This window comes from Triplophysa dalaica, chromosome 20 (assembly GCF_015846415.1).
Source record: "Triplophysa dalaica isolate WHDGS20190420 chromosome 20, ASM1584641v1, whole genome shotgun sequence".
NCBI classification, from domain to species: domain Eukaryota; kingdom Metazoa; phylum Chordata; class Actinopteri; order Cypriniformes; family Nemacheilidae; genus Triplophysa; species Triplophysa dalaica.
This window is the reverse complement of record NC_079561.1, coordinates 3,669,177-3,693,993: the sequence shown is the minus strand read 5'-3', so window position 1 is coordinate 3,693,993 and position 24,817 is coordinate 3,669,177. Positions and strand designations below refer to the sequence as shown.

Here is a 24,817-nt window from a genome sequence, read left to right as displayed (position 1 = left end):
CTGACACATCTGCTCGTGTTTCCAAAGCACAATAGCACGACTAACTTTTGCATATTTTAGTCCGATATGCCCGAGGCACTATATGTACTCCATTGTGACAGATTTGAGCAAACGGACGAAGCACTTACAATTTTCATCACCTCTTCTTTCTTCTCACATTACCAGGAGGCAGTTCCCCGCCTCACCCTCCATTCCCAAAATCCCATCCTGGCAAATCCCTCTCAAACCGGGGTCACCGTCCAACCCCCCCTCCGTCAACCACACTAACAGCAGTAGTGACATCTCGCCCGTCAGCAACGAGTCCACCAACTCCTCGCCTGTTAAAGAGAGCGACAGCTCCCAGGCCACCCCGTCCGACTCTCACTGCCCGAACGGAGACGTGGGCCTGGGGTCCATGCTCCCTCTGGACCTGAAACACCGCATGGAAATCCAGGGAGAGGAAGAGAAGAAAGAGGAGGAGGTGGAGGAAGATGATGACGTGACCCATGCGGATGAGGAGGATCTGAGCGTCCAGACAGAGGACAGAAGAGGAGGTGACGGACAGATAAACGAGCAGGTGGAGAAGCTGAGACGTCCGGAGGGGGCGAGCAACGAGAGCGAGGTCGATTAGAAAGAATTTATACGTCCATTTGGCTTTTCGTGCCCTTTGCCCCACCTTTTTGATTAGATTTGATTGTTGCAGTAAAACGGTTACCCTCTGCGTATTTAAGAACAGCAGGTGAGATGGATTATGTCCCATTTATTGCACCTCTAGTCCCTTTTGACCTGATTCACTTGACTTTTTAACATGCAAACTTCCAACGTGCAAACCAGCGTGGCAACACAAACATTCTGCATGCCTGAACAAGCACAGTAACAGAATATTTTTGAGAAAACCAACAATGAGAGATTGAACGTGACTTTTTTCTTTGGTAATGAAGACGGCTCATTTCAATGCTAGCTTATTCACCAGATGCTACAGACTACAGGTTTGGATACACTGTAAAAGCCATATAAGTGTACTGTAAAGCTTCAAGTTAATCTAAACACAATCAGTGGCAGTAAAGAGAGTATAAAAGCGAATCAAAGGCACCATTCAGTCCACCCTTCTTTGATAATCGGGTGGTAGAGCTGTTTCTGTGCCACCCCTTTAAAGGGATAGTTCACCCAAAAAAAACAATTCTGTCATGCACTCACGGTCTAGTCATTTCAATCCTGAATGACTTTTTTCTTTTGTTAATACAAAAGAATGTATTTTGGAGAACGTTGGTTATGAAAAACCACTGGTCCCCATTGACTTCTATTGTATGGACACAAAACCAATGCAAGTCAATGGGACTGACATTCTTCAAAATATTTCATTTAGGGGTGAACTATTCCTTTAAGTTCTGTTTTGCTCTAGTAAAGGCTAGTTTACATTTCCCAACAAATGCCACCAAAACACAGTTGTTGGGTTTAGCTGGAAAGTTTTTGGTATTGTGGAAAATCACTTGTTTTCCAACATTTTAAATGCAATGTTTTAATTGTTGGCTTTCATTAAGACATACGTGTCCTTCACTTGTTATATACAGATCACAGATCTTTGTAAGGCCTTGTGATTTGCGATTAGAGTGATGGCGCGTCTCACCGATAGCGAGGAAAGGAAAAACATGCATGAGAACGCCGGGAACGAGAGAAAGAGAAATGCGTCTGTCTCGCCCGCGTCTCTCCAGTCTCCAGCAGGGTAGCTGATTTGGTTTATGAAGTATGTTAATAATCAAATGATCGACAAATAACAGATGTATTAGTTCATGCAGCTTGAAATGTCAAGGAGGCTAAAATCGGAAATCTAATACTGAAAGCCTGTTATATTGTATTATATTACATGACAAACCCTCCAGTCCAAATTATATAGGCCTCCTGCAGTGAATAATCTTAACATGAAACGGTGCTGGGGTTTTGTAATTAAACCGTGTAAAACAATGGATGCTTCAGCGGAGGTGCTGACAGTCTTACTTTTCTCTTCGGCGGCTTTTCTCTCAGAACAGCCTGAGAGGATTTTTAAAAAGGCGAAAAATAAAACTCCCCTGTGATGCGAATCTAGAGAAACGTATGAATATTTAACTAATGAAATTACTCACTCGCCAGCTGACGAGAAGAAAGCCAGAGAGATCCTGGAGTGAGGACTACAGCGTCTGATCCGTTGTGACATTTTCACTTTTAACAAATGACCTTCGGAGTAACCGGATTACAGAACGTAGCAGGTGAATCATGGGACTGTGGCAGTCTTCGCCATGCAGTGACACAACTGAGGAGCTCAACTTTTCCGGCTGTGTGTTTGTCTTCTTTTTTCTAGACTAGAGGTGACTATCTCACACAACTATAGTATATGATCATGTGACGCAATGTGTATTCATTTGCTTTGCAGTGATACAGGATTTGATTTTATTTCTTAAAACTAGACATTGATTTGTTAAGCTAAAGATCCAAATGCAAAGCGTGTGATTAGGGAATAGTTCAAGCAAAAAATCAAATTCTGTCGTTATTGATGTACCTTCATGTCTTTCCAAACCGGCATCCTTTTATTTAACAGAAACTCAAAATTTGGCATATTTCTATCATCCAAAATTGGGTGAATGTTTTTTTCCCACTGAAGAAGGTCAAACGTTCTGGTTCGGATTGACTGATAAGTAAATAATGACAGAATTATTACTGTAGTTTGAACTGTATTTTGATCTCTGAAGTAAATGATATCATATTGGTGTCATACAGAGATGACATGGTGGAGTTATCAATAGTTACTGATTTAACTCAGAGGAAGGAAGACTGTCAGCTTTAGTTGAGTGTTTGTGCGTGTACGAGTTTTACCTAAAAAACACATTCTTGATTTCCTGTAACTAGCAGGTTGATTCTGCTATTCTGACCTTCAAACAACAACACATCTAACTAAATTTAGCTTATCATTGTAAACCTGCTATGAGGGAAGTTAGATCTACTGAATTAATGAGGAGATAAGCCACAGATTCAGTGCCTATGTGTCTCTCTTGAGATCATGTTCTCATTTTTTGACACAATTTTGTTAGGAGTCTAAATCTTGCGGCAGGGTTACAGAAACTCAGATTGGGGCTATAAGCATTCATTTTTTTGTGCGTGTTTTGGCTTACTGTAGGTTTACAGGTGAGCTAACGCTGAAGGTTTGTTGTATAAACTGCAGTGTTGCTTGATTTTGTTGACACGGAGACAGATTTGTCACGGACACGTTCTGAAGATGAATGTAAATAATTGTAATAAATTTCATTTAACACAAGATTCCTAGTGTTTGTGTTTGATTTTTCATAATAAACTAATGCCGTTTTTTTAGGTCAACATGAATTGTCATTCACAGCCCATTATGCAGTACTTCTACTGTATAACATAACGTGCATCTAAGAGAAGTGGCATATTTAATAAAACAACGAATGGTGTGATTTATTCATTACGAATTATTTGGGTTGCACAAAAGAATAAAGTCAGACCTACATTTTCAAATAGATACTGTGATTGGCTGATGTTAAATATTATCCAATAATTTATTGGGACTTTGTGACAAATAGTTTAGAAGAAAAGTAAGTTATTAACCATGTATTAAACATCATGAAAGCAAACTAATGTTTTTTGTTGGCGTAACTGGTACTGATAAATCATTCACCAGGAACAGGCATAAAGAGAAATGAATGGAATCTGCTTTTGAACAAAATTTCATGTTGACAAGGATAATATCGTAACTAGCAGGTAATGTGAAAACAAGATGTTCACAAAGCAGACTACTGTATGCATAGGATTTCATAAGAACTTTGTCTTACACTAAATTTCACATTAGATCAGCATCTTCTTGGCATTTTCAATCAACTCTATTAAGTGAACTTCAGTCGATAAACCTTGATCTTAAAACAGCGCTGTTTAAGAAATAAAAATAAAATATGTAAAAAAACGGCCGAGTTTCACTGTAGTAAGCAATTCAAATTTTCCAGTGCATTATCAAGTTTATGAATTTAATTTGTCTGTCAAGGTCTAAATGATCAATAGCCTTGCACATATTGATGTGGTGTACTGTACTTCTTCGAAGGTTCGATACCGCATCCCTTTGTAATCCATTAACCTCTCCCCGGAGTTCAGGCCAAGCTCAGATTTATAGGGGCTGCTGTAATAAATGCACTTGTACATCATTTAGCGTCTCATGGGACAAGCCACGCGTTCCTGCCCAGAAAGCCTTTTCCATCCCAATATTCAGCTCTTTCATAGGACTGGTGGGTGAGGCCTGTGGCTGTTTTCGCCGGTTACCTTTCGACACCCTGTCCGCACTAGGTGTGACATGTCAAAAGCAAAGATTTCCATTATAATCAATGAGCCAAGTATTGTGTTACGCCTTTGAAACTGTTACTCCATTACTGTATTTGACCGGTTCATTTAAAATAGTTTTACCAAAACTATGCATACATATTTGAACTTGGATTTGGTTTTATTTAAGATAACTTTTAAGAATTACATCAAAGCCAGCTTATTTAAATTTGATCATTTAATATTTAGTTTTAAGTCGTGTGTGTATATGCAAATATCATAATAATTCAAGTTTTATTGCATATATTTGGGGTGTTTGGTCTATGTAGACAGACTCGAAACGGTCACGTCTGGTGTAGACAGGAAGTCAAACAGCAATAAGATTTGGAACACCCTACACGGGTAGCGAATTTGTGCTCCAAACTCCAATAGCTTACTGTATATCTCATCTGTCCACAGAGACGAGAAAGAGGTTTTTTATAGATAAGGAATGTGTTTTCTCTCCTTTTGCCGAAACTCTGGAGCTTTAACCTCATCAGATGGCTTTGCTAAACGGTGTGCGTTCAATGGGCTGCTGCTGTATTGATGTGTGCTGAACTCCATTGTTCTCCTGAACTGAGCACTCAGCAGGTTAGAGGGTTGAGTGTCTCCTCGGATCAATGCAACGCAGCCCATCCTGCCCCAGGAGCATCACCGCACAGAAGCTGCGCTCTGGGTGCTCAAGGTGGAATGACAATAGGGATTCCACCTTATGAGTTCCTGCTTAAGATTGTCTTTTTGGCAATATTTTCTTAGGCAGTGTAACCAATTCAAATGAGCTATTAAGAAATACCAATGTCAACGCCACCCCTAGAAATGTAATAGTATACAGTGGGAGCAACAGAAATATACAGTAAAATAAAAAAAATCCTGTAGAATAACAACATATAAGGATATTATAATCAATTGTTTTCCCCCTTTTTCTTTGTAATTTAACTGTTTTTGACCATATTTAATAAATAAACTGTAAACAAGATATTGTTAAAACTGTATTTTTTCTAGCAGCTGGGTGCAAATGGGGTGCCAAAAAATTAACTGTAAAATAAACAAATTTCTTCTGTAAAATTACATGTTTTTCAATATTTCTTGTAAATTTGCATTCTTTTCTTCGATTTTTTACCGTATTTAAAACAAAACTTTAAAAACCTGTAAAAGTCTGTTTTTTTTACATTATAGTATTTCTTGTCATTTAACCCTTTTGGGAACAGTGTATTCAAGAGTGCTTAATTTTTATTAAGTTTTAATAAGTAATTATTTTATTTGATATTTAACTTGTATATATAAAAAACAACATGTATAAAAATGAAATTTTTAATTTATATATATATATATATATATATATGGGTCAATGACATATAACGGTACAGCAATAATCTGATACAGCATGCTTAAGTGAAAAGTACTTTTAAAACATTTGTATCAGATTTTTTTAATTTAAGAGATGTTTTGAAATTATGACAATTATAAAATATTAAATAAATATAATATAATTATTTAAGACTTACCAAAACTCCTAGAATTGTTTCTAAACCACATAATATTTGGAAAAAAAATGTTAAGCATGTCAAGGAAATTATTTTCACGATTAATCGCATTAAAAGGAAATTATTTTCACGATTAATCGCATTAAAAGGAAATTATTTTCACGATTAATCGCATTAAAAGGAAATTATTTTCACGATTAATCACATTACAAAGAAATTATGTGCAATTCACAGAGCAAAATACCAAAATCACTTAATCTGTATTTGTGTGTACATCACATTCTTAATATGTGAATAAATGCAATAGATAATATTGTTTATTTGGATTTTAAAAAAGCAATGTTGAAAATCCTTATACGTCATTGACGCAATACAAATAAAAAGTGGAACAACACTGTTGACCCCCTAAACATCATTTTCATTGCTTACGTGCTGTCATAGACTGGAATTAGAACATATTACAGATACCAGCCATACCTGTCTCTATCTTTAACAATAGCACAACAGGTGCCCCATTAAAGCTGGATCCCTGGACACAAGCAGCCACTGGGGCAGAAAACCTCTCCAAGTTCTCTTAGCTTTGCATGAGAAAGGTCAAGCTTAATTCTACAGGGATGGATTGAAGGGGTGACTTCCTCTTTCCGTCTCAGATAAGATAAGTAGGAACACACGCGGTGCTGCATGTGTAGGAGGCAGCCTGTTTGATGTAGTGCTAATGTGGGTCCAGACCTCTGGAACACCACTGGGCATCCTGCAGTCAAAGGGAATCCACTGATGGACAGATGGTATCATGCACTACAGGACACATTCTCTCCATACTGTTGAAAGCTGACGGCATGCTATGTTGCACTTTGCAAAACATACAGTTGTGTTTCTTTCAGGGTGGGATTGGGGTCCTGTAAATTCCCTGGGTCTTTTAATGCGTCCTATAGTGGAAAACACCTCATTTTACTTTAAACACTATTTTAATAAATTGTTTTTTTTTAGGTAAGTTAACGTTACATGCGTATCTCAGCCAAGTGGAATGGGGGCTCCATTTTCCACAAAGGCTGCATAATAAATCAAAATTTGGCTATTGAAATTACATTTAATCATATGGCAAAATGTATTATCGCAATGGTTTGCAATAACTTTGTCGGATTACTTTTCATGTCTTTCAACGGTAAAACATGACTGGTCACATTCAGAAGTGTATTGATGTTTTTTCTGAAAAACAATATTAAACGTTGTTCATTTATATTACATTTTTTATTAAAATATTTTAAAACTGATTTTACAAACATAAACATCCCAGTGTTGCATACTGTATATACATCACAGCCTCTGCATGTAGCTTTCTTTATAGACTGTTTCAAAGCAACAACGTTAACAAGTGTTGCTGCGCATGCATGCTTTTGTGCATCAAACTTCCGGTACACATCCGCAAAGAATAGTCCCTGTAAATTATATCTGAAAACAAGCATTAATATACAATACAATTCAACTAATTGTTTATTTAACACAATGATTATACAATAAAATATGATCAATTTCATATTTCATCAATTTTTATTTAATAAAATATAACTAGCTATATTATTAGCTAGCACTAGACAGACAGATCTACAAACACAAGACCCGAAGTTAACTTCAGGCCAGCCGCGTTAGTCCAATGAAATCGTGTTAGAAAAGTGTTTAGCCTATAATTTTCCAAAACCAAATAAGTCACGTTTGTATGACGGCGTTTTAGTGCCACTTTAAAAATAAGTCCAAGATTTCGAGAATAAAGTCGAAATGTTTCGAGAATGAAGTCGAAATGAAGAGCTCTTTTCCAAAACGCTATAAATCCATTTTAATAGTTTTCATGAAAATGACATTTCTTTACCTAGACTCATACATTTTGTTAATATTCAATTTATCCTGTAAAAATGGTCTGTTGGCTCAGTCTTAACATGTTAATCAATGATTGTTAAATGAAGCAACAATATTGTCGATTATAAATTCAAAGTTTATTTTAAGTTTTTTCAAAACGCTACAAATCCATCCTTTTTTCAAAAAAAATTTGGTTTGTTACTTTATAAAACATACAAACAAGAGAACATGCAACATATGATATCAGGGACTCATACTATAAAGTAATATAAATCAAATAAATGCAAATGCATGAAATAAATAACAACCAAATAAAAAAAATTGTAAGAAACTAAATAGCAAAATCAATTTCATGTTTCAATATTTTCCACCACATACAACAAATTTAAAAATAACACGCATACAAATACCACTAACGAGCGAATTCTGATTGGTCGAGAGGACATATCGCAATTAGGCTAAAAACAGGTTCGGCACTTATAGCGTTTTGGAAAGAAACTTCATCTTACAAAACATTTTGAACAAGGAAATATAGCGATTTGGCATGAAACATTGATGAATATGAATTGATGAATAGGTTTAGTACACAGCAAAATGGCATTAAATTTGCCATTTAATGTGTTTTGGAAAAGAGCTCTTCAAATGTTACGAGAATAAACTCGAAATGTTTTCGAGAATAACGTTTTTATTTCTAACGTGGCAACAAAACGCTGTCGTACGTTTGTGCACTTTTATTTAAATATTATCACAAATAGCACACATATTAGTGTTTATCTTAAGTTTGTAGTGTCCCAGCTTTATGAATTTTGCGCCTTTGGGAGCTCAATATACTAGCCAGGTGTAAATGGACCAAGGTCACTTGAGACCGCGCGCGTAAGACTAAATCCAAGTCCAACAAAGCCCACTCAAGTCATAAAGCACTTTGTCATCACTTATATGATTGTTCAATCGAGCCGGATTGCATTTCGCCCCGCTGTGTGGCTGCTGTCACTTGATGTTCCTCTGGCCCCGTTTCAACTCTAAATGGAACGAATGCCGATGGCCCGTCGTCCTCGTGCGGCGACCTCGTGGTGATCACAACCTGCGGTCCGTCGTCAAGAGGGCGGGCCGTGAAAAACAGAAAGAGGCGAAAAACAATAGCGGGCTGTAAAGGAGAAGAATAAATCTCACGGGAGATGAGAGGGCCTGGAAGTGGGTAATACAGGAGACAATATTTATGAATGGGTCTGTAATGAGCCATCAGCGCCATGGCGCATATGAGAGCTCTGGCGAAGAAAAATGCCCTTGTCCTACACGGCGTTCGTGTTATAGAGGCTAGAATGGATTATCGGGGGTGCTTGTCTGCCTGTTGAGGGCCGAGGACTGCAGGCGGTGGCGGGGCAACAGGTGCGGCCCTCGCCGGGGCTTGCAAATTAGACAGATCGCGCACGTGCGGCAGCTGGAAGGTGCCTCGGGCGCCGAGGAAAGGAGGAAGTGAACGCAAAGGTCAGTTGGGTTCACGTCGACGGATCCGTTCCTCCACCTTCCTTGTCGCTTTTAAGTGCCGAACACTGCGAGGACGCGCCAGATAATAACGACACAAAGCCCCGCACGTTGCTATAACTCAGCGCCTTAAACCAACAGAGTTGCGTTTCGCTTGGAGCTGAGAGTTTATGCCTTAATTAAGACGATGAATACGCTAACTTCCTCATCACGGTACCTGTGTAATTACAGCAGCTCTGCTATATCCTGCAGCTCAGCTCTTAATGATTGTGGAATAAGTAAGATGTCTGATGCCTGGAGAAATAAGCAAGTCTCTTGTACAGCTGGAGGGTTGCTCTGTCATTAACGTGTTTATTAAAGACTGTTTAGAAATGTGTTGCTTGCATAAACGGCCGCGAGCTTTGAAACGCTACTAAAACGCTAGTAAAACGCTACTAAAACGCTAGTAAAACGCTATTAAAACGTACGAAACTGTTACGCGGAGGTCAGAAATACTTTTTCATGTTGTTTTCAACCATGTGGATTTTCTCTATTATGGTTTACTACAGTTAAACTGTTGAAGAAAATGTGAACGGGCATAGATTTGATCTTGGGTAATGTTTCACTATTTCAATTGCTGAGCTTCATAAAGCCGTTTTTGGTTTGTGTCCACGTTTGTTTTTCGTAGATCGTCTATTTTGTTGTGCGTTATCATCTGATAAACATGCTCCTTTATCATCTCAAATTACGTTTAGTGGACATGAAAATGGTTTATTCTTATCATTTTCTGAACAAAAGCGCTACAATTATCTTAGTATCATGATATTGGGTAATTGATCTCCCAAACCTGTCATGCTGAAAATACAAGAGAAACCATCACAGAAATTCTAATGGTTAACATTTACATTGATGAACCATTTGCTATTTCCATTAAAACCAGTGCTCGAATTTAAGGGGGTCTGGGGGGATCCGGGACCCCCCCATAAGGCATTGGGCTAGTAAAAAATAGACTTTGGGGGGTCCCTCAGATATTTGTATTTGAGTAAAAATTATAATGACATATGGGATTAAATTCATGCAACGGATATGGTAAATTTGGTGAATTTATTCTTTACAATAATTTATATTAAGTTTGTTTATGGGCTAGTTGTCATGTCTGTTAAAATTTGAAACGCCTAAAGACCGCTAAGGACAGGACAGTGAAAGAAGCCTGTTCTACTATGTTAGTCTGTTTTTAATATAATAGTATAGTTATGCATATTTTAATCAAATATATTGTGTATATATTGTATATTGCGAGACTAACCCAACCAAAAAAATATTAATAGGGGGACCCCCCATAAGACTTGGTTCAATTCAAGCACTGATTTAAACCATTGCAAAATTCCTTACTAGTGTTTTGGGCATTTAATGGTCTACTATTATCCCACCAATATAATCCATCACATACCAGTGGACACCATTATAGTATACAAAAACTAATACAATTCCCATTATAACCATTAAATCCATTAATGCATCTGTTGTTTTTCGAGCAGGGTTCTTTTGTTTTTTTCCAGCAGGGCTAGTTGTTTCACGAAATTTGAAGTGAACAATCATTTGAACTCATCGCCTATAATAACATTTCTTTGCTCTGCAATGGCAAAGTTATTTGGTTACAAAAACACACATTAGTAATGTATTAGTGATTCATCGGGTGTTAAGTGACATTGTTTGAAGTATGTGGAGAGAGGAGGCCAGTGTGTTTAACCGCCATAATGCGAAAGATTAGCACAAGCCTCGTCCCACCTGTTTTTAATTTTCTTTTCATAAGAAACCACAGCTGCTGCTCCAAACAAGGCATTCGAAGCGTTTTTATTTACCTTGAACCAGTTCATACGGAAGCATTTGGAAATTATGTCATTTCCTTACGGTCACATAAAACCTTCGGTATCAGAGCATCATATCCTGTGTGGTTTATCAAAAGGTCTGTTTCTCCTCTCTTTAATTCTCTTTGTTCTTAACCTTGATTTAGGAGTCGGTTAAATGGACCAAATTGGTAGCTGGCTTTTATTTCTCCCTCTTTTTCATTCAATAAGGTTCAGTTTAAAAAAACGCTCTGGTTTTTGTATAAGATATGAAATTAGTAGTTTGCAGATGCTTGAATATTGAAATGCACTTTATGTACTTTTAAGAAATATATTTAAAAGTTCCACAAAGTATAGTATGCTGACAAAAGAGGCAGGTGTATACTTGTAGGCAATCTTTTGATCGAGATATAGTTTTATAAGAGTTTACATTTACAAATGTATAAACAATAAACTATAAATATGATTTATTACTAGTTGTGTACTTCAGGTACTGTACATTGATATTAGTATACCTCATAAACTATACTTAAACTTTACTAAAGTATACTTAATAACTAATTTCAACCAGTTAACAACAGCATGCACGGTACTGTTGGATATCATGAAGGATACCTTATGTTCTTTCTAGAAAGAGTATTTCTCAAACAACAATAGATTTGGGTGCCGGGTCGGCTTGCGTGTTTCCCTCCTCCCTCCACACACACAGCCTACAAAGGAAACATTTTTTACTATTCGGACACGGCCGATGTGAAGTATCAGGATTTATCGCTTGCATTTGCCTGATGTCGTTCAGTATTGATTGCCCGGACGTGTGATTTCATAGAGCCGCGTCTCCATCTGTATACACCATTTTCTCTAAGTATTGAACATTTTCATCTTTCTTCAATATGAGCTAATTGGATTAAGTTTGCGCAATATTCATATTGCTGTGCATTGTGCCTCTGCCAAGCGGCTCTGTTTTATGGCTCCGGTGCACGCTGTCGGCCCCGCGTTTCTGCCGTGATCACGCTGCTAAGGACCACATCAACCATCTCAGCTCATTCTCAGCAAGCCTGCTGGGCATTCCCCCGCAAGAAACCCGACCGATTCTCTGCGGAATCGTGCTAAATTAACCAAATTTACAGCTTAGCACTTAAGGATCTCCTTAGTTGGTAAGTAAATGGCCCTTGCTGGCGCGTGTATGCGCATGTGTGCGAGAGAGTAATGCCTTGTTGCTCCCAGTACTCTCTTTCAGGAAGGAGTCGTAAAGAGCTGAAACATCTCCCCTGTGCTTCAGAGATGGCTGCTCAGCCCTTAAGCAAACTGCTTGTAATGTAACAGCTCCCTGCCTGAGTGGCAAAATCTGCTAATCCGGTTTTATTTGATAATTTCTACACGAGGCCTACACAACATGTGTCTTGGATTTCAAGGCCTGCGCAGAGGAGCGATTGTGTTAGGTAACGCAACATTTCAACTCAACAACTAGGCCAAAAGTCTGCACGCTCTCATATATGATGTCCTATTTATGAAACTGTTACGAATATAATAATAATGATATTTAAGTTCAAGCAGCTCTACACAATTCTAACACATGCATGTAGTATTACTCGCCAATTATTCAGAGTTTCATAATAACTTGTAACCTGTTTTCACTTGCACAAAATTGCTTTCAAAAAGGTGGAAATCTGGCACGTGTTTGTTTCTCGAACTAAATTTCTTCACATGGGCATGCGCAGCTGTGGGCTTCAAGCAAAAACTTGCGTGTGTTCGACAGGTGTGTCTTTTGTTCGTGCTCAGATAAGAGGATAGTAAATCTTTATTAACCTGAATGGTTTTGTCAACCCGATTTGCCAGAATTTCGAATAGCCTGATGTCTGACTAAACGCGTTTAAAGTCATATTTATGCTAAAATCTCCTCTGATCCAGAACATAATTGAGCATTTCTTCTCATTTCGGTATACATGAATACAGAGAATAGCATTTGTACATAGCAGGCCTGTGACATTACCGCCAATAAGGTCTTGTTAAAGTTAAATTGGCTGAATGTGTGTCTAATTCTCTTTTTCCTTTGGGGTCCCTGAACTTAATTTTTCACACAAGCAGCAGCTGCTACCAAAGGCACGACAGCTTGCTGATGAATCCTTTTTTAAACTCTGACCGAAGGTCTCTTAAAATAAAGGCACGCGTGAATGGAAAAAGCAAAATGAATGTGAATGCCAAAGGTTAAAAGAGGAAATGAACGGCTATCGCACAGACGCAAGAACAAGTCTTTGATTATTGATATGAACAGACTGAATGATTCTAGCAAAATATTCGGGCAAACGTGTGATTTTTATGAGTCAAGTGACTGTGCAGAACATCATTTAATCTAAATTATTGGGTTGTTTTAAAGTTTGAATGTGTAATCCAAAACGCTCTGTAATCACAATGCAACATTTACTAAAAATATAGTCTACCCCACTTTCTTTAAGAGTGCGATGGTTGAAAGTTTTATAGCTCGTTCCTGTGCATCCTAATAGATGATGTGTGACCACCGCTAATTTGACATATGTACAGAACACATGTTTCTGAAGCTCGTTGTTTCTTCTCGTGCAGCTGCAGTGTTTCACACAACCTGTTCCTGGAACATCAACCCTCTGAGCATCAGTCCAGTCTGAATATGACTAAACCGAGCACATACAGTACAAAGACTACCAAGAATCATGATACAAATCTATTGTCATGAATGCAACACAACGTTTTCAGCTTTGAATTCAAAAATTTTTGAGTCAAAAAAAAAAGAAACAATTCAGGTTTTAAAAGTTAGATAGATAGATATTGTAAATGCTGTATGAATATTTTAAATATTTTACTTTTCTTGCTATTAACAATTGTTACATTAGACACTTTTAATGTTAAAAGAATAATGCTATTTGCTTGTTTAGATGTTACTTAAAACATTATAAAAGGGTATTTAGTAGGTCCCATTGTGATGCCTATATTTATGTGACCCTGGATCACAAAACCAGTCTTTAGGGAGGGAACATTTTAAGTAAAAGAGAAAAAATCATTGAATGGGTCAAAATTATTGATATTTCTTTAATGGAAAAAATCATTAGGATATTAAGTAAAGATTATGTTCCACGAAGATATTTTGTTAAAATATAAAAACTATTATTTTTGTGAGTGGATGGCCTGTCACAGTGCCCCTTGATTCACAACTTTAAAGGCAATTTTCACAATATTTAGATTTTTTTGCACACTCAGAGTTTTTAAAGGTTGCATCTCAGACAGATATTGTCCTATTCTAACAACTCATACATCATAGAAATCTTATTTTATTTATTCATCTTTCAGATTATGTAAAAATAATACATTTCGAAAAAATTGACATAAGACTGGTTTTGTTGTCCAGGGTCACATATATAGGATTTATATGTTTGTGTATTTATGTTTTTGTCTATGTATACAGGTTTTGGCTGCTCTTACATTTAACTGTATATTTTTGAACTTTGTAAAGTTTTGTTTATAATTGTCCAGAATAGCTGCTAAACTGTATTTCATTGTTCCGAAACACTGACAATAAAGTTCTATTCTATATCATGCGTGACTGTCAATGCACACCAATGGGGGAAAAATATTATTTTGTAAGCCTTTTTGCTTATATGTATCTTATATAATAAGACTTTATTGATTAAAATCGAGATATTTTAAAAGATTATAAAAATGGACAATTCATAAAACGTATACGTATACAAAAAAATAGGAAAATCCTAAAAACAGGGCTGTCCTGTAGATGTTTTTCGTAATCTAGACAATAAGGTGATCTGTCATTTCAACAGCAGCCCGCACGAGTTTGAAGGTTGTTTCCGTCTGGTTTTTGTGTAATATAATTTCCATAGTAGTTTTTTTTTCTTTTTTCAAGATTATATGCAGGATGCCAGCTGGCAGACAGATGGTGACGGCTTTACACGTTTTTATTTAAAGACACATCAGAAGAAAAAGGAGGGTGAAGGAACAGAACAGCTGTAGCGTATGGCACAGGATGGTTTGCTGGTCATAGAGAAGCAGAAGGCAAGAAAAGGAACAACCACCAAAGAGCTTCATACTGTTGATAAATTAAGAATTTCTTAATAATAATAATAATTTAAGCACTAAATATAACCAGCCACATAAGATACATTTTTTGTCAACTTTTTTAATCATTTCTGTTTGTCAAGAATATGCCTTCATATACTGTCGCCAATGTGCACACACTTTGACTCCATCTGTGTATGTGTAAAAACTGTCTCTGGAGGAAAAGAATGATGTTGGAAAACTATTTTCCTCCCTCTGTTGGATGTCTTCTGTGTCGTACCACAGAGCCGAGGCCTTGTGCCCTTTAGCTGTGTTTGTCTCAGTGGGTGAGGGCTTATTAACTGCTGCCTTGTTAAACTCTCTCTCTCCAGCACAGCGGTGCTACCAAGACAAATCGCATTGGATTCTGGGATAGCGACCCATGATTTAACAGCTAACATCAGCGCAAATCTCATCAAATAAACACATGACCTCAAACACTGTGTGGACCATTTGCATTGTTATAATAATTATAATTTCTTTATTTTGAGTCTTTACAAATCCTGCTATTTTACACACATAAAATGTATTCAAGTGCACGGTAAAGCTCCCGGGCCAAAAGCCATATCAGTGTTTCACCGGGAGGCAGAAATCAACGTACTGCCTTGCACTTGAGACCAGAGAACACAACGTCCTGTGAGAGGGGCATGCCATATGCAAAATACATGTCAACAAATTTAAATAAAACACACAAAAACAATAACAAACAAAACAGAGTTGTGAGTGGTATTAAATGATTCAGATATCAGAGGTGATGAACATTGTTACTGCGCATGATATACAGCTTTGAAAAATATGATTTCTTATCGTAAAAGGTAGAAATGCACACTCCACTGTTCAGTGCTACAATAATAGGACTCGTATAGATTTAATTACCACTAATTCCTCTACCACTATGGGAAAACCATAGCAATAACAACACAACCTCGCAAACACCCGCACGCTGTCTCTCACACACACATACATACAAGCAAACTATACTGGTGTAACGTCAGTTTTTAACTTTTTATTCTTTATTCTCCTTTTTGTTTTATTTTTAAAGGAAGCTTTTAATCAAAGAGCATTTTTGTTCATATATAGTTTTTACAGAAGAAAATACTATACAACCTTTTCCCTCCTGAAACAATATTTCGAAGATATTCATCTACACATTTAGTTTCCTATATAATGATAGTTCTTTCAAAGCCACGTTTAGGAAATAATTAATCGTTGTTTCCTCGCCTCATTTTTTTCTTGTTATATTCAAGAGAGGCTAAGCAAAAAAAACTCATTCTCTCTTTTTCGTTTGTAATTTGGAGCGGAGCACTGCAATAATTTCCTCTGTATATAATTCATATAAATTACAGTCATCATTAGTGTTATGCGTTTGGCAGGCCAGGTCCTAGCATGCCTGTCTCATATTGAAATCATTCAATCTCGGAAGCAAAGAAACCTTTTTTTTTCTTTTTTTCTCCTTAAATAAAACACAGAGCAACAGAATCTTCATCACACTGAAGACTATTTGTGCATCAAAGCAAAGTGAACTAAACAACATTGTAAAGCAATTTCCCTGTTAAAAGATAAAATATCATTTCAAAAGGTAAAAATGAACCTAAAAAGTGCAAAAACACCCTAGAATTTTCTCATCGCGAGGTCACATAAATATTAAATAACGTGTCATTGTTGGAGCGAAACCACAGCTGTTGTAATGAGAAAATGAAAGCTTGAAACATTGTTTTCTGTCTGTACAATTCATAAAATCACACACTTTCCATCACCAGCGTTCATCACGGTGTCTCTGTGATGTCAGTCCTCCATTCTGCCCTCTTAGAAAAACAAAGAGTCTCTCCCCACGTTTCTTCCCCTTTTAGAAATAGATATATGAGGCTTCTGAAAAAAAGAAGCTTCAAAAAGCCAGTCTCCATCCTCCGACTTTGTTACAACTGTTTTTTCATGCTACAGAAACGGTGAAGGGGAAGAGGAAAAATAACACCTACAAAAGTCTTGTTTTTTCCCTACATTCCGAGACACTTGTCTCCTGCTTTGTGTTTGATGGAGTACTTGAGTACGTCTATTTTGTGGAGGAGAAAAACACAAAAAATGACATTGCTGTAATCTTCTCCCATTCATCCTGGGCAGTAGCACCATCATCACATTAAAAACTTTCCAAAACACGGGGGGCTGCTCGCCCCCGTCAACGCGAAAGAACCCTTTTACAGTGAGACACTTTCACGTCATCCGGTCATGCCTGTGCAATTACAAAATAATGCAAAAACAAACAAACGAAAAAGCCACAGTAATGCAATCGTGTAAAAGACAACAACATTTCTTAAATAGAAGCTTGAGCTCTCATCTATACAAAAGTGCGCTATGAATATGCGATGCCAAACGGGTCCTCGTTGAGAAAATTTGGTGAGCTGCGTTCACTGAGATCGATGCTTTATGGCCTCGAGCTTTGCAGTCACTGGTTACCGTTTGTCCTAAAGAGGTGAACGTCCGTGTGGAATTGAGCCTATGACATCACAGACCATGATAGCAGGTTTAAGTGAGAACTGTGAGCATTGTAAATAATAAAAACAGAATCAACTGATAAACTGAGGAGCATCAAAGAACTGGCGCAGGCCGCCGGACTTCAATATTATTAAAAATGACACAAGATGTTTCTGAATCAGTTATTGTCAGCGACATTCTTTTGTAAAATATTTCCTGTACCACTCCAGTGGCACGAGGGTCCTGCGACCCAGTGACGGCAATTAAAATGTACATTAACATCCACACACGTCTACTTTATATAGATATTCATATATAGAGAGATTGTTTTTTCCTTATTTTTATCCACACACAAAAAGTAACAAATGAAATCGAATAAATTAAAGTCAAACATGCACACACACAAAAGACTGATGTGTAGGAAAAGGTTTACATAGCCACCCATGTGTAAAAGAGGGCCTCGTCTGTCTATTTCTGTTCATTTTTTTAATGCATAATTAAATTAATAATGTTGGTCATCTTGTAAACATCATAATAAATCATTTTGGGCCTTCACTTTTCTTGTGTAGTTACTTGTTTGCCTGTCATCCGCAGCGTCTCTAAACATGATAAATGAGGCCACTCAAACTTGCGTTTGTTCAGGGAATTCATAGTTCTTCTTCTACAGCATAGATTAGGGCTCAGTCTCCCGCTCCTCCTTATCCAGTCGGGAAGTCTCGGTGTGGTTCATGGAAGCATTAAAACTCTCGCCATTGTCCGGCATGGAATCTTCGTACGAGTCTGTGTTCATGTCCTCCTCCCGTTCCTCTTCTTCTTCCTCGTCGTCGTCATCGTCCTCCTCGGCTATCGGCTCTTCCTCGGCGGACAGGTCATCTTCTGGATCTCCAGATGTGCCAGTAGTGTCGTCATGAGGATTGGTCAGGCCCATCGAGACAGCGGGGCCAGACCCGGGGATCAGGGACAGTGGTTCCCGATGCATCTTCTTGCTCAGGTCCATGGAGTCGCAGAGACCCAATCCAGCAGCATTTTTCAGGAAGAACAGCGGGCTGTTGGTGCCCATTCCCAGGTTCAGAGAGCTGTCGAGGTTCACTGCAGGATGCTCGTACTCACTGGCGCTCCCAGTCGAAGGAAGGTACATGGCCACATTGTTGTAGGTCAGCCCCGTCATGCCGGGTGAGGTCGGGGGCAGGTTCATGGGCACTGGGGGCACTGGATGGTGGTGGTTGCCATCCCGGTTGGGGGACACAGACGGAAGCTCACCACGCTCCTGCTTCTCATGCTTGCGCTTGTGGGAGTCCATCTGGGACATCCCTACCACCGTGTGCTTGCACTCCGGGTAAGTGCAGTGGAAATGCGAACACTTGAGCTTGTACTTGCAGTCGGCGACTTCGCAGTCGACGCTTGAGCTGAACTGACAGAATCCGGCAGCGCTGATCACGTCCTGCTTGCCGTGGTGCTTTCGGTGCGCTGTGACCTTGGTGCTGTCTGTGCAGCGGAAGCCACAGCGCAGGCAGTGGAAATGGGTGCTGTTTCCAGAGAACTGGCAGTCTGGAAAGTTGCAGCACAGTGAGGACTTGAAGCGCTTGAAGTCGTCCAGGACCAGGTTGTCCACGCGGTCGTGGTGCTGGGCATGTTTGTACATGTGGGTCCGTCCGCAGAACTTGTAGCCGCAGTTCTCCCGCGTGCAGTGGTAGTGGGTGACCTTCAGCGAGAACTGGCATGTGGTGTCTTTGCAGTCCTCATAGAGGTCGTAGCGGCGGAAGCCCTCCAGCATCATGCCTTCGTCCAGCATCTTGCGAGAGGAGGCGGTCTTTCGACGCTTGCCGAACGGTGACATGTCTTCGATGATCCAGAAACGTTTCTTGGAGCCGGTTGCCGTGGGAATAGAGATGGTGTTACCTGTTGGTAAAAAGGCGTTTAAAGGTTAAATGTCAAGTAGCAATTCTGCAAAAGTAGGAGACACCTGCTCTATCAAAGCTGCATGTTACGGTCCCTCCTACAGTCATGTGCTAGGATGTGATTCCATGCTATAAACAGGCTAGTGTCACTTGTATAATGTACCGGTGACATTTTAACGTGCCACGCATAGGTATACTACTGTACATCTGGCTTTATGGAAGAGCCGGATTTTCTCCGATAAGCCTGAGGTCAGTTCTAATGATGTGCACCACGTACTGGCCAGCAGGCATCACATGACTCTATTAAACTCTGGGAAGATTAAACTAGCCCTTTACAGCAGGCTACTAATGGATAGCATTTTAAACTGTGTACATAATGGCAATGTACTGCATGTGACCAAAAGCAATTTCTTGGCTTGTATGTTTCCAAATTGCATATATACAAAAATTTAGTCCCCATGAAACAAGCACGGTTTTCTTGCCTGTTTTGATGTGTTTGATGTTATGCTGTCCGAATTTCTTATATTTTCCCAAAAGAAAAACACTGCCAATATGAAATACATATATCTACATAATATATAACCTTTACTAATGTTAAGCCATTGAAACGTCTCAAAAGTTTGTTCATGGGGTCTTCGCATCAACTTTTTAAAATCCCTAACCCAAACTACAGTTAGACTAGAGCTGCAGTGTTCGGGTGGAGACGGGATAAGTACCTGCAGCGTCCTGCACTATAGGGACGTCATTTTTTATCGAAGACGAAGTAGGAATGATGGGGCTGAAAGCTGGTGTGTTGGTTGGCATGACAACACTCCTATTGGCTCCGAGAGTGGCGCTGAGCAGAGAGTATGACAGACAGGATGGCGAGATAAGGTATGGAAGCGAAGGGAGTGGCGGCCGGAGAAGAGCCGAGGAGAGAGATGAAGGCTGACTCTGGAGCGCGGGCTGATGAGAAGGTGGAAGAAGCGGTGCAGACTGAGAAGAAGGAGGAGTATCGGCTGATGTGGCAGGGACCTGACAGCCTGGTCCTACAGAGACACAGTGCCACGGAAGGATGGTGAAAGGCAGACGCAGGAAGGTACGAGACATAAAGAGTGGGGGAGGAAAAAGGGAAAGAGATCAAGTAATGAAATAATGAAAGCCAAATGGTAACCAAAGTCAGACAACAGCCAAAAGCAACAGTGATGAGAATGAAAGATAACATTTGAAATCAAACAGCCAAACCATAAAAATCTATCCAACGAAGGAGCGCTCAGATTCAGAGAGCAGAGCTCAGATTGAGTAAGCGGAGGTGGTCGTTTTGCTAACTTCCTCCAGTTTAACACGCTTACGAATGGCCACGCGTGAATGCTAGCAATCATACTTATTTCGCTCAAATGATGTGTTTTTTAAATACAGAAATAACACATTTAAAAGAGAAATAAATGCAATTTCTTTTCTTAATTTTGATATTTTAATTGACTACCGCTAACAATAAAAAAATACAACTTACGCAAGAATGTCTCTGAATCTTCAGACAGTCTAAAAACATTTTAGGAGAGCTACTTTGGCCCTTTCATTTTGAGCCCATTGAAAAAGGCTGATATCTTGTGGTGCCTGAGTGCAGGCGACCGAGTTCAATGACAGTAGAGATGGGACGCCTCTGTAAGAGTCGCCATGGGGACGGTGTTAATGTGAGCTGTGCGTGTGGAGGACTATCTAACAAATTTAGTGCTCTATAATTTAATAAATATCATTACAGTGGGAAACATTTGGTGGCTCTGATGCTACATGAAGTCGCTACTTTACGATTCACAGCTACCAGGAATTCGGTAAGAGTAGCGGATTTTACGTGACTATATATATCAGGGGAGCACGAAAGCCCGTAGGTCACTGACACAACGACCCAACACTGGTTAAATTTGATCTCTTAAGATTACCTTCAATGGTTTCATTCAGTGCTTCGGCCGTGCCGAAGTCTAACTCTTTATAATTTGGCAATATTTGACACACTGAAAAATCAGAGAGATTCAAGAATGCATCCATTGTGATCGGCCCCTAATGCATCTTAAAATGTTTAAAGAGGTGGACTCACCTGCAGGCGAGCTATCGTTGCCCACAGGGGTGCTGCTGCAACTGCGGTCTTGGGTAGAGGATTCTGAAGAGAGGCCCAGCGGGCTTCCACCGCCAGTGTAGTCCACATAGTCATCATTTTCATCCATCCTGCTGGAGAAGTTTGAAGTCATACTAGGGTGGCTGCCCATCACACCAGACGACGCTAGACTGGCCATGTGCTGCATCTCTTCAGCTTGATGGGCATGAGAGCGCATCTATAGATCGGGATACAGAACCGTTAAAGGATGAAACACCAAACAGATCTCATTCGTTCCCTTTCTATCTTATAAAAGTTGCCGCACCTGGGAAGGAACCCGGTCGAAATTTTTCCCCATCATCCTCCTCATGTGTTTGCGGGAATGGGAGGTCATCTGGTGCTTGAGCAGGAAGGAGAACTGACAGGCTTCACGGATACAATGGAAATGGCTGTTAACTTGGTTGTACTTGCACCCTGCAAGAAACGAGCGATAAAATTAACTCGAGCGAAGAGCGTCTTCGCCGCGCCTGGGTTTCAGGGACAACATACATCATGGATTCTCAATGAGGTAATGAGGACATTGTGCTTCCGTCCCGCGCCTGCATAATGCAGAGAGACAGAGCAGATGAGTCCAGTGTCACACTGGGAAAGTAGAACCTTTTGAAGATTAGACCTGTGGTGCTCTTTTATTACAATGACATCTTTTATTCAATTTGGAATTTACATAAATACATTCTGCATTCGGAGAAGCAATAATGCACAACCCTGCAAACCAAAGTAAACACACAATTATTTCCATATTAAATTCATTTTTCACGACCTATCTGTTGCGTGTCTGTTACCGCTCGCTCCCACCACCCGTCTCGCGGTTTTTCTTTTTTCCGTACACGGAAGGGCCCTCCTGATTTTAATTGCTATATGTTTTCAAATTTACAGATTGCCTCTGTGCACTAATCAAATATTGTAGGGTGCTCTCCGTAATTTTATTGTGAATAACGCACGGCACTATAATTGAAAGAGTAGTATTCAGGGCAGGTGCGGGCTTGTCCGTTACCATGGTTCCCGTGGCGTCGCGCGCGCCCGGCCGCCCGTTGTCAGATTGCTTTTGTACACAAGGGTGATATACTTTAAAAAGGCAGAGTTGAGTAAATATGAGCACATGCTGAAATATCAGGGCTCTTTGTGCCACGAGATCCTGGTAACCTCATCGCTGGTGTTCTGTTTAATGTTGCTACCATGGATACGAGTCTCCCAGACCAGCTGAACCATCAATTCTTTATGACTCGATGGCTTGCTTTTGTCACACGTCCCTGGTTTATACCGCTAACAATGCGACTGGAGAGATCAGAGACCTCACAAACCAGGAGAGTCTGGGGAAGGGTCAGAAATAAACAAGGGCTTGGGGCAGACATGACACTAAAAGTGACAAAAATAATCTTGATTTTACAACGTAAGGGTACAAAAATGTCTAAGTTACATGTATGTTTATATACATAAACAGTATATATTATGTTCCTTTAAAGGTTTATTTGGTTGTTGCTTTAGTGCCTCTGGAATAAATATTATACTCTCATAAGTATTTAACTACTTAAAGGGACAGTTCACCCAAAAGTTTATCCGTGACTCTTTCTTCTGTAAAACACAAAAGAAGATATTTTGAGAAATGTCTCATTTGTTCAAACAATAGACAATAATGAAGTCAAATGGTGTTTGGTGAGCAACATTCTTCAAAATATCTTCTTTTGTGTTCTGAAGAAAGTAAATCATACAGGTTTGGAATGACACGAGGCCGAATAAATGAAGAACAGACATTTATGGCTGAATTGTCCCTTTAACTAAACTACTGTAATGACATCAAAATGCTGAACATTTACATTGATGTGCGTAACGCGGCTCTGCCTGAATATGGCGTAAAATAATACAAACTTTGCATCTGCTTGCTTGCGATGATCGAGGCTTGAAAAAGAGCAACACAAACAGACTGAGCTCGACAGGCACCGTAATTAACAAACATATGTAATTGCTCATTCCTGACAGGTTAAATATACCCAAGAAAACAACCTCCGTTTGATTGCCTACTATAAATACAGAAGTATTAATGTATGAAACAAAGGCAGACGCGGTCTTCCTCGGTCTGTTTTTTATCTAAACGAAACGTCCTCGGGTTTACAATGAGACGGGGCCGTCTTTAATTCCGCCCAACGTGTTTGTTCAGAACAGTGTAAACGTGCACTGACTCAGTGAAAACCATGCAAATATCAAGGCAGAGATGGTAATAGGATAACAGCTTCTAGGAAACATACTCAAAATTCAATGAAAACGTGCGAAGAACCACACCGAGAAGAACGTAGCAATTAGCGACCTGGCGTGGTAAACGGTACTTTTACTGTTTCTGTCAGTGATGTAGAGAATCTGTTCATAGCAGGTGATGCCAGTGATATGAAATTACAGTAACATCATCTGCGATTTCACACCATCTCTGAATACTAACAGTGACTGCTGGTGAATAACATGAAAGTGTGATTTGAGGTCAAGATATTGAAGATAAATGTTTCATTCTGCGACACACTGTTTTGGGGCCAAAATTGTTGTTTGGCTGAAGACGCGGGACAACATATTGGCAAAAACAGATTGATCATTTTTATAACTGCTAGAGCTTGATCTTACCAAGTCTTCCGCATTCTTCTCTCTTGGTGAAGTATTTGAACCCGTTGGCGGCGCGTCTCTCGGCTTTCTCGTGCTTCTTGACGTGCCACGGAAGTTTGGTGGTGATGTTGGTGACAAAGTGGCAGCCGGGTCTCAGGCAATGATAATGACCCCTCATTCGGAACTCACAGTGCTGCGAAAACCCCCGGAAAAAACACGGACCATCACACCAGACGTTCACATTACATCATTTGCAAGCATTACCAAACTGACCATCTTTCAAACCAAAATGAGGTCTGATGGTTTGTCAGAGCACTACCCTAAGCACAGAAAACAAAAGAAATAGGTCCACTCGTTAAACTATGGACATCTATTGAAAGCACGTGACGGGACCAGCCTCAATGAGCTCTTTGGTTTGGGCCGGCAGCCACTGACCTCAATAAAAACGCACCAATTAGTTCATTTGCCATTCGTCTATTTTCAGAAACGGCTCTTTTATCAATTCATTAGTCTGTGCATGTGTGAATGCGTGTGTCCTCCGAAATGTAACCTGTTTCTGTACCGCCATCTGTTTCCAGAGAGGCAGTTCCCTCAGGAGCGCATAAACAGAACCCACTCTGCTCTGGAGAGGAGGGGGGCTCGGAGGAGCGGGGATGGGACGCATAAATGAATTCATTTAAACAGGTTTTGCTCAAAATG

At 39.5% G+C, this 24,817-nt stretch overlaps 2 protein-coding genes across 4 annotated transcripts in view; one reads left to right on the top strand and one right to left on the bottom strand.

The window, feature by feature from the left end:
- The window catches only part of pex14 (peroxisomal biogenesis factor 14), a 54,228-nt gene extending 50,963 nt beyond the window's left edge, over positions 1–3,265 (top strand). For both annotated transcript variants that reach the window (XM_056733811.1, XM_056733810.1), the window contains exon 9: positions 166–3,265. In XM_056733811.1, coding sequence (XP_056589789.1) covers positions 166–610 — 445 coding nt within the window. In that variant the 3' untranslated portion in view covers positions 611–3,265. The remainder of the gene's footprint in view (positions 1–165) is intronic.
- A 12,216-nt stretch (positions 3,266–15,481) lies between these two features.
- casz1 (castor zinc finger 1) overlaps positions 15,482–24,817 on the bottom strand; it is a 73,006-nt gene continuing 63,670 nt past the window's right edge. Inside the window, exons 15-19 of one of the 2 annotated variants that reach the window (XM_056733167.1) lie at positions 24,140–24,311; positions 21,798–21,946; positions 21,476–21,710; positions 20,118–20,429; positions 15,482–19,402 (exon numbers count right to left, since the gene is read on the bottom strand). In XM_056733167.1, coding sequence (XP_056589145.1) covers positions 18,177–19,402; positions 20,118–20,429; positions 21,476–21,710; positions 21,798–21,946; positions 24,140–24,311 — 2,094 coding nt within the window. In that variant the 3' untranslated portion in view covers positions 15,482–18,176. The remainder of the gene's footprint in view (positions 19,403–20,117; positions 20,430–21,475; positions 21,711–21,797; positions 21,947–24,139; positions 24,312–24,817) is intronic. The other variant, XM_056733168.1, reaches the window with a different exon arrangement.